General features: G+C 39.1%; 1 protein-coding gene across 1 annotated transcript; it reads right to left on the bottom strand.

Moving 5' to 3' along the window:
• Positions 1–3,573: 3,573 nt before the first annotated feature.
• LOC119424498 (guanine nucleotide-binding protein G(q) subunit alpha) lies at positions 3,574–9,534 on the bottom strand. The gene is made up of 6 exons (XM_037691983.1): positions 9,523–9,534; positions 9,227–9,381; positions 8,979–9,107; positions 7,077–7,206; positions 6,459–6,612; positions 3,574–4,480 (listed from the first exon to the last, which is right to left on the bottom strand). Exons 1-6 carry the CDS (start codon positions 9,532–9,534, stop codon positions 4,290–4,292), a joined length of 771 nt encoding a protein of 256 aa, XP_037547911.1. The 3' UTR covers positions 3,574–4,289.
• Positions 9,535–9,942: the final 408 nt, after the last annotated feature.

Here is a 9,942-nt window from a genome sequence, read left to right as displayed (position 1 = left end):
ATATATATATATATATATATACACTGTATGCTCAAAACATGCCGTATGGAGAGATGGAGGATATTTCCAATTCCCACTCCGCTCTGCGACAAGGGACATAAAAAGCTATTGAAAAATCTGCTATCTTGTGGGTTTCTGTTTTAAAACAAATTGAGGTTGAGATCACACAGAGAACTGACAAATTCAGCCCCTGCCTTTGGCAGACTGGAACACACATTTAATCAGGATAAAGGGTACGTCTCAGCAGAAAGATTGCTGTGTACAAGACAAATGTATATCCAACAGCTTTGTGTGGAAGTAAAGTTTGGACATACAGTACTAGTCACCTTGCATTGGGTTGACTCCAAAAGTTCATCAGTTGTAGATGTACATTCAGTGGTTACGATCTGTGAGCTTTATTAATATCCAATCATTAGTTTGATATTTTGCTAACAGGTTGTCCTACAAACACACACACACACGGGCAATAACATGATTGTCCATCTTTCATGATGCTTATATTTTATACATCTGAATATATTTATATAGTTTATGATTGTAAATAAATGATGCTATGTTTAGGTTAAAAAGTTATCCTTTCATTCAGGATGCCAATTCAACTATTATTTCAAGTAACACGTGTAACTGCTACATTACTTTTTGTTTCTGTCTTCCAAAAAAAAAAAAAGGCTCTTTGCCCCACTATATCTCTGTGTACAAGACTAAAAATATGGCCCCATTGCTGAGGGCTCCAGCCAGATGGATGCACCACAGTGGAGGATTTCAGGAGGAACACGACTCCAGATGAGCTGATGAGGAAGCCAAGAAGACAAACGCCCGAAAGACAAACCAGCAATGTGCTGGAGCTGATTTGTAAACACAAAACAACAGAGAATGCATGGAGCAAATGCTTTATTTAACCAATCACATTTATACAAAACACTGATACTGCAACGACATGAAATTTTAAACACAAAATAAATAGTGCAAATTAGAATGTAATTAATCTGAAGAAGAAAAGGGATGTGTAAACATTAGTGCTGTGGCTTTGCTCACATTAGCTTCTAATAGAGCATGTGATACCATTAATGAGCGCCAATTAGGATTGAGAGTGCACTAGTTTAATCCCTTTGAAAATACTTTACAGTTCACAATTTATTTAGCAGTTCACTTTGACCTGAATGCAAAGAAAAATATCAAAAATTCACAACAGGAAGCATTCACTTGACTATGTAATATATAAAATATTCACTCAGATGAATAGAGCAAGTTTTAAAGATTGAAAATGTATTTTAAGCTTGAGACTTAGTTAAAAATCAAAACAGACTCCCTGAATTGACACAAAACTTGAAGATCAAGATATGAACGTCCCTTCAAACGAATGCACAGACCCTATATCAACAATGCACACACGTGGTGTTATTAGTCCACCACACACAGATGAATGCAAACAGTGACCGCAGTGATCAGAAACCTTATATATGAAGCGCATGTAGAAATACAAAAAGTATCATGTGCAATATCGTAAATCTAGCTTAACAAGTAAAGAAAAATGTTGGCCCGTGCTGGCAAACTGAGTCACTGCACTCACTGCACGGTCTGCAGTGTAAAACAAGTACAACTATTGTTTTTTGCTTTAATAAAGATTTGCATAAAAATCAGTCCATGAACACACCATCTAGTACATCTAGTAATTCTGGTAACTAATGCCCCTTTGTCATTGTGTTTCGCCTCATCCCTACCTGGGTCGGCCTAGCATAGGTTCAGTATTTACATCGGGTGGTCCCACCCACTTGCAGGCCTGTTCTTAAGACCTACTCACAAAAATGTTAAATCAGGTAATCTGGATAGATTTGCCGAAGTTCCAAGCTAGCTGAGTGGAGTTGGAGATTTGACGTAAGCAGACTGCAGGACATAATGTCAGAGAGAAATGTCAATCATGAGAACGCCTTCTTCACAAGAATCAAGACCATCCATCATCTTTACTCGCTTCTTCCTTTTTGAGTCACGAGGGTTACTGGTGCCCATGTCCAGCCATCACTGTGCGAGAGGTGGGTACACCCTGGACAGGCTGCAAGTCCATTACAGGAACAGACTCAAACCCACCATTTTAAAATCCTGCAACCGCAGTGTTCCTCATTATTTACTGTTAGAAATATATAATACATCTACAGAAATGGCAACAATGTGGTACTATGAAGAAGTTGGACATTTCCATGCTGTTTGGCTGATGACATAATTCAGAGAGTGCTAGACCAAATGGACTTGATCAATAGGCTTCGACCAGAGAAAACAGAAGGAAAACGGCAAAACTCATATAAAAAAATTACTGAGACTGTGTACGGCTAGATCAAGTTGAATAAGGGCAGAGAGTCAAGCTGATAATGTGAAAAAAGCCAAAAATATCATGTAATTTTTATAATGGATTTTAAAATTGATTGTTTTCTCTGCCAGCTGCCGTAGCACTGGGAAACCCTTTCGTATAATATTTCACCTTATTGTGAAGATTTGACTTTCCCATTTTTAAATATAGGGCTGGAATTCCAGATGACATCACACCAGACCAATAAAAACTGAGTTTTCACACTGTCAGTCTCCAAAAAAACAAAATTACTTTGCAGCTAGGCCATGTATCAGAACACCACATTTCAACACACAATGTAACATTTTGATGCTTTTAAGATGAAAAGTTTGAAAGTACAAATAACTAAATGGTAAAAAAAAAAGTCACATTGTGACTCATTTTGCCTGATGAAAACAAATCTTATACTGTACAAAAACTGTTTGGTTTCCCAGTTGTTGGTGCTAGGAAATTGCGTTTGTGGGTTGCGCAGCAGTGTTATATTTGCGGGTTAGAAAAGTTGCCATATCTTTTCTGCCCATGCCAGTTAGTCTGGTATTAATTCTTTTTTAGTGTTATTGGATCAGATGGTTGAAGTCTTAAGCAACGAGGCATATTGCAAATTAGCAATTTATTATTTTAACAGACCTCAGTAACATGTGGAAGAACCACATACAGCCACTTGGCACCTCCACCTCATGTTGCTCACTAGCTTGGTTACACACTATTTGAGATGGCATCCTATTCTCAACTAGTATTTATTATAGATTAGCCTGTGTTGGTTTCTCTGAAAGAAACAGCATACCTAAGATTACCCAACAGGGTAACATCCTTCAATGGGGTTGAAATCAGGACCGTACGTGGTTATTCCATCCTTTCCAATATCAAATTCTGAAGGTAGTTTTTGACAAACTGCTCTGTAAGGGCATGCATTGTCATTGTGGAGAATAAAGTTTTGTCACGGACTGCGGAAATATGGTTTTGCCAAACATCAGCCTATCCCAACAGCCATATCCAGATCAGTCAAAAGGCAAATGCTTGAAATGGTCACTGTAGCAGGGTCCATGATCACAATGCTGACAATCGGGTGCCAATCAAGCATCTAATTTTCAGTACTTTGGGTATTGGAAACTCAAAACAAGGAATAGTATTAAAATAAGCTATTTAGCATTGGCAAATAAGAACTGACACGTTTTTAAGGGCACAACCCACATACTGAACTCTGCTGCTCAATCCACACATGCATTTTCCTAACAATTGTGGCGCCATTAAAGGGAAATAAACAGACTCTCCCACAGCACAAGATTTATTTCCAAGAAGCATTGTAACAACAAAGAAATACATAACTAAATAACTTGTTTCTTTTTGTGTTATGTTTATATTTGATAAACATGTCATTAGTGTTAAATATGACTAGATCTCTTTCAGTTTAGATACAAAAAAAACTAATAATTTCAAACCAGTTTAGAGCATAAAAGAAAATGAAAACAACTGACAAGTTGGGTAAGTGATGTGAAGTGTTGCAGTCCATCCATACAGTCTGCATTCAGTTCCAGTGTTCCAACCAGAGAAAGACATCTAGTGCATCTCAGTACCTCAAAGGCATTTGTGGCCACCACTTCCAATACTTTTCCTCCTATTAATCCACCAGTGTACATTTACACTGCTCAAAAAAAAAACGCCCACGAAGCGCTCCATAAATTTCAGAGTGCGTGCTATATTAGACTCCTCCAAAAGGCAGCACTTTAATTGGCAGGTCACACTTCATAATAGCTGGAGACATCCATTTACAGAGTCTAACAAGAAAATTTGAAATGCATCAGTAGTACAGTCATTTGATGACAAGCTCTGAAGCTTCTCAATTTCCTGTTTTGGATTATATTGCCGAGCAGCATCTAACAGTCACTGCAGAGCGCTCCTGACTGCCAGCTGCACCGAGACGATTAGATTACGTAGCAACCGCCAGCATCTAAACCAAGTTCTGGTCTTCCAGGTTGCACTGCAAGATGTGGTGCTTGACCGCACAGAAGACGAATCGAATGTTGTCTGTGTTTGTGGCACACGTGAAGTGGGAGTAGATGATTTTGTCCTCGTTAGGATTGAGGCTTTCAAACATGTCCAAGATGAATTTTTTTCCTGCTTGGACGTCCCGCTGCGGACCTGGGAGAAGAAAGCAGATGATAAAACACCAAACTCTAATCATATGAACTCAGTTTAAAAGCCTCAACATGGTATTTAATTATGATGATATGACCCTTTTTGCAGAACGAGAGGCTCAAATCTTGTGCGGGTTCAAATAAATCTGTTTAACTACAAACTAGAACATTTTAAGCCATACAATCAAAAGCAAGGTAATTTCCTGTTGTATACAGAGGTTTACATACTTTCATCTTAGGCATGAACGTCATTTTAATTTGGGGATTTAAAAAAATTTGAATAGTTTTTGTTTTTTTCTGTGTAGAATGATTACCCATACACATTAAACAAGAATCAAGAGTTGGGTGCACAAGTTTGAATCTATTGCGGAATTTTTTCTAATTCACACAGCTTCAAAATTATACATACAGGCACATATATCCCTGTTAATATTTGGTTAAATGTTCCTTATCATGTTGCATTTTGACCACACGTATTTTGTAGCCATCAACAATCTTCTGGCATAATTGTGACTAGATACACGACCACTCTTCTTGGCAGAAATGGTACAGTTCCTTTGAATTGGTGTAAAAGCTAAAATAAAATTCAAAACCGTCCTCCATGTTCCTTATTTCATCCACCTAATACAATGCACAAGTACCACAGCATGATGCTACCACCACCATGCTTGACCGTTGGTACAGTGTTCGTATTTTTGAAAGCCTCACTCTGACTCCTCCAGATCTTGTTAGTGTGGCCAAATAGCTCAATCTTTAGCTTTTCTCCAGAAGCCATTTTGGCTTGTTCATATGGGCAGCGGCAAACTTTCTGTTGAACTTGAAAGTTCTTTTCTTTCTTGGTGAGCGCACCACGGTGATGGAAAACTTGTTTTATTTGGGACAGTGACATTAATGTTCCAGCATGGAAAGGTTGATCCTGGATGGTTCATGGGATTGATTTCTTCATCTGGGGTGTAGTTTGGGTCTTCTTTAAGACTTTAGCAAATTTGTGACACATCAGAATAATTTGTACTTCCTGACACTTGTTTGAATGGATGATCTTGAAATATGAATTTGTTCTGAAATGACTCCAAAATACTCTCTTTACTTGTGTAAATCTACAATTTCTCCTCCCTCACACTGAGTTTCTTGGACTCTACCAAGTTTCTGAGTACAGGAGTCCCTAGATACTTTGCGGTTCTACTTTTGCGGACTCACTCTTTCGTGGGTTTTCAATGTAAGATTGTACACGGCACACAACTGGCTGATTGATAGAAGGCTACCAAGCGGAGCATTGTGCTGAGGGGCGGACTGACCATCAGGAGCACTGAGACATTTCCCGGTGGCCTGGCCCGCTCATTGATCACCAAGGGGCCCCCTCCTTTCTCTTTCTGAGGTTATCAGATAGAGAAAGGGGGGGGGGGGTCTGTCTTTTCCCATCACTGCTGTGGGAGCTTCAGTGAGGTGGATACCAGCGTGAATGGCATGGATAATTTATTTAAAATAATCAAGCGCGACCCAAACCAAGCCTTTAGTCCCTCTTGGCAATCACTGAGCAGGCCAGGCCACCGAGAAATGTCCCAGTGCTCCCAATGGCCAGTCTGCCCCCAGGCACTGATTGGCTCAGTAACTGTAGCATCAGTCTGTCTGCTGTCTTTCGCTGTGCGCTTTTAGAGAGCTTAAGAGAGTTTTGAACATTGTTAAGAACATTTCAAGTGTGTGGGAAGGGTTTATAAAGCCTTGAAATATATATAAATACTAAAATAAATAAAATGTCCCTACCTAGTGGATTTTCACCTATCGCGGGGGTGTCTGGAACGTAACCCCCGCAATAAGTGAGGGACTGCTTTATTGGTGACTTCAATGAGTGTCATCAAATAAAACCTTTTTATAGTGGCAAAGAAAAACTACCAGCTGTCGTCAATCATGATCACAGACAAGATGATTAGGCCTTGACTTTATCAAAGAAGTAGGTGTGTATATGTGTGTGTGTGTTCCCTTACCATCATACTCAGGAAAATAGTCCACCAAATGTGAGTACATGATTTTTTCCTCCAGCAGATCTATCTTGTTGAGAAACAAGATGATTGAGGACTTGTCAAACCATTTGTAGGTTATGATCGTCTTGAACAAAGCCATGCTTTCCTCCATTCGATTCTTTAGATAAACACAAGAACAAGAGCAGAATTACTTAAACAGACATTGAAAGCAGTAATTTGGCAGTCACTGTGTGAGGAATTTCAACTGGCTGTCATATCTTCAGAGGTCCAAGCCTTTCTGAGAGGTGTCTTTTGCTAAGCAGAGTGACTTAAGAGCTCCCCCTGCAGGTGAACCATATACAGTGCCATGATTAAAGATAAAACGAGGCTTTTGGTGTTATTGGAGTGAAATACAGAGAGAGAGACATCAGGCTGGTGCTGGCCTCTGAAGAAATCTGGGTCATCATTTCCACCTAACGCGTTTGGCTTTGAACAAAAGAAACAATCTCCCTTTTGTGTCCCTCACTGGGATTTTTTTTTTTTATCATCCCAAAGTGAGCCTCTTTTTCATCCCATGCACAGAAATAAAAAGATATTGTATAAAAGAAATGATTGTTTTGTTGGCAGCGGCCTGCTCCTCACCTCGCTGCTGGACTCAGCAAGGACCTGATCGTACTCGCTGAGTGCCACCAAGAACATGATGGACGTGACTTTCTCGAAACAGTGGATCCACTTCCTCCTCTCAGAGCGCTGGCCACCTACATCCACCATCCTGAGGCCACAAATTTGAGTCATTATGATGTAAAAAAAATAAGCATCATATCATATATTTTACATATAGAAGCTGAATGTTAGGCTTGTTGAAATGAACATTAGGATAGAAAATTTAAATAGGTACATTTTTTGGGGGGAAAAGTTTGGTTCAAATTGCATGGTTTTAATTGTGCTTAATAAAGCATTATAATAGGCAATGACATTGATTAGCATCCTCTAACTCAGAGCTTTAATTAATAAAGACACATTAAATTAAAATAAATGTCTTCTTTATTTAAATAGGTTTAGACTTTAAGGAATATTCTGACCATTTTAAAGTGAGGTTCCACAGAGAAGTTCTAAACTTTTATTATCTTAGTTCTTGTAGATAATGAGGCTTTTTTAATGTTCTCAGTTTCAAAAAATTCAGGTAAATTTTGACCTGAATGATGAGTAGACATGAACTCCTACCATCTTAAAACAGCTCCAGTCTCAGAAATTTCCTAGCCGTTCATGCAGATGCTAACTCAAACCTTTAATTAACAAAAAGGTTTGTCAACAAACATATTTAAAAGGAATTGTGTGGTGATTTGTAAGCACAAACAGCTGCTGCAGCCACAATTTTGGCTCACCCTGGGATTTATATTAGCAGAACTTTAACATCGTCTCTGCCTAAATAACCATATAAAGTGAAATTAACTGTGATTTAAAAGTTTATAAGAGTGCTTGCTTGAATCGTTATGAATTTTTTTAGGCTGAACTTGCTTTATGATGACAAAAATCTGAGACCATTAAAAAAGCTATCTACAACAGGTAAGATAATTATTGTGCATCACTTTTTCCAACAGATCCTCACTTCAAAATGACTGAAATATCCCTTGAAACAAAAAAAATCTAAAAGTATTGCAACATCAGCCAGAATAAATACTCAGATAATCTCAAAAGTGTTATTTACTACCTCTTATTTTAGGACAAAGGCCACACACAGTCTTAGTACAAAGAAAGAACACGTGTTAACAATGTGTTTGCTATGTCACTGGTCCATATTTGAAAATATATGCAGTTTTACTGCTTTTGTTATCCTAAAAAAATCCCATGAGACCCTTCCCAGCCTCATGATCTTTTTTTTTTAATGTTTAACTATTTCATGCAATTGCTTCTGTTTAGTATTGCAAATTCTATCTGATATTTTTTTGAGAGGTGGCACGGTGGTTCAGTTGGTAGAGCTGTTTCCTCTTAGCGAGAAGGTCATTGGATTGAATCCTGGCTGGGGACCTTTCTGTGTGGAGTTGCATGTTCTCTCTGTGCATGTGTGGGTTTTCTCCAGGTACTCCGGTTTCCTCCCACAGACTCAAAACATGTATGTTATACTGATTATTAACTCTAAATTATCCCTAGGTGTGAGTGAGAAAGTGAATGGTTGTTTGTGTCGTTTGTCTCTATGTGTCCCTGTGATGGACTTGCAACCTGTCCAGGGTGTCCCCTGCCTCTCGCACAGTGACTGCTGAATATGGGAACCAGTGACCCCTGTGACCCAAAAAGAAAGAAGCAGGTAAAGATGATGGATGGATAGTGTTTCAAAAATAGAAGGAAGGCAGGGTCTGTTTGTTCATTTGTCCATTTGATCACATTTCCACCGAAACTGTGTGAATATTTTTGTATTCATCTGTGTATTTAGACCCTCCATCACCCTAAATCTCCTTCTGTATATTTTAAAATAAAAATATATATTTAAAAAAAAAACATTAAAAATTGAGAAATTTACTACATCCCAACAGCAGTAAAACTCACCTGAACACCACACCCTCCAGGTCAAATGGATACTCTGTTATACCTGTTGTGGGCACTCTGACCCTCAGGATGTCTTGCTGGGTTGGCAGATAAGAAGAATCAGCGATTCGAGCCAAGTCACTCAGATAGCTAGCAGCACAGGGAGATGCAGCAGATTTAGTTCTGAACAGAACTGTGTGTAATAACGAGACGAGTGGCAGGTTCAGCAGTGTAAACTATCTGACAAGTGTTAGTCTGTTTATACTCACTACTTGGCTGAATCTGAGAGCTGGTATTCCCTCCTCCGACTGTAACATTCCTGAACCCCTGGGTCGCTCCACAGACTCTTCAAGGCATCCACATATGGGTTTGTTAACGTTGTCACCTTTTCCACATCAACTCTGCCGACTATGATGGTGTTGGCCTGAACCGCAGAGACACAATAAAATTAAAGTTTGTGAGATCTTCCAAGAGTGAATATCAGCCATATACTCATTCAAAGGTATTGGTTCCTCAAGCAAAATGTGCTTCAGTGTATGAAGCATAGTGTCACTAGAGGAATTACAATTCCATCCATCCATCCATTATCTTTTACCTGCTTCTTCCATTTTGGGTCATGGGGGTCGCCAGTGCCCATGTCCAGCAATCACTGTGTGAGGGGCGGGGTACACCCTGGACGGGTCGCAAGTCCTACTACATCTACTTACATGGACTACATAGCTTTCTCTGCTGTGGAATTAAAATACTACATTATTCTGCATGGTCTTTGTTAATTTGGCCTGCCACCAAATGCAGATGCCAAAAAGGGGGCTGACAATAATGTAACAATTCAACTTGGGTTATGTTTAATGTCAAATTTATTCATGACATTTACTACATTTCTTGAGATGGTTAATTAGGTTCGAATTGTTGTAGGCCTTTTTTTTTTTCGCTCCTCCTCGCATCACTGACCCTGAGCAGTCATTGCAAATAGCAGTTCTGCTTT

This window comes from Nematolebias whitei, chromosome 18, assembly GCF_014905685.2.
Source record: "Nematolebias whitei isolate Nwh7 chromosome 18, NemWhi1, whole genome shotgun sequence".
NCBI classification, from domain to species: domain Eukaryota; kingdom Metazoa; phylum Chordata; class Actinopteri; order Cyprinodontiformes; family Rivulidae; genus Nematolebias; species Nematolebias whitei.
The sequence above is the reverse complement of the archived record's forward strand: the minus strand, read 5'-3'. Positions and strand labels throughout refer to the sequence as shown.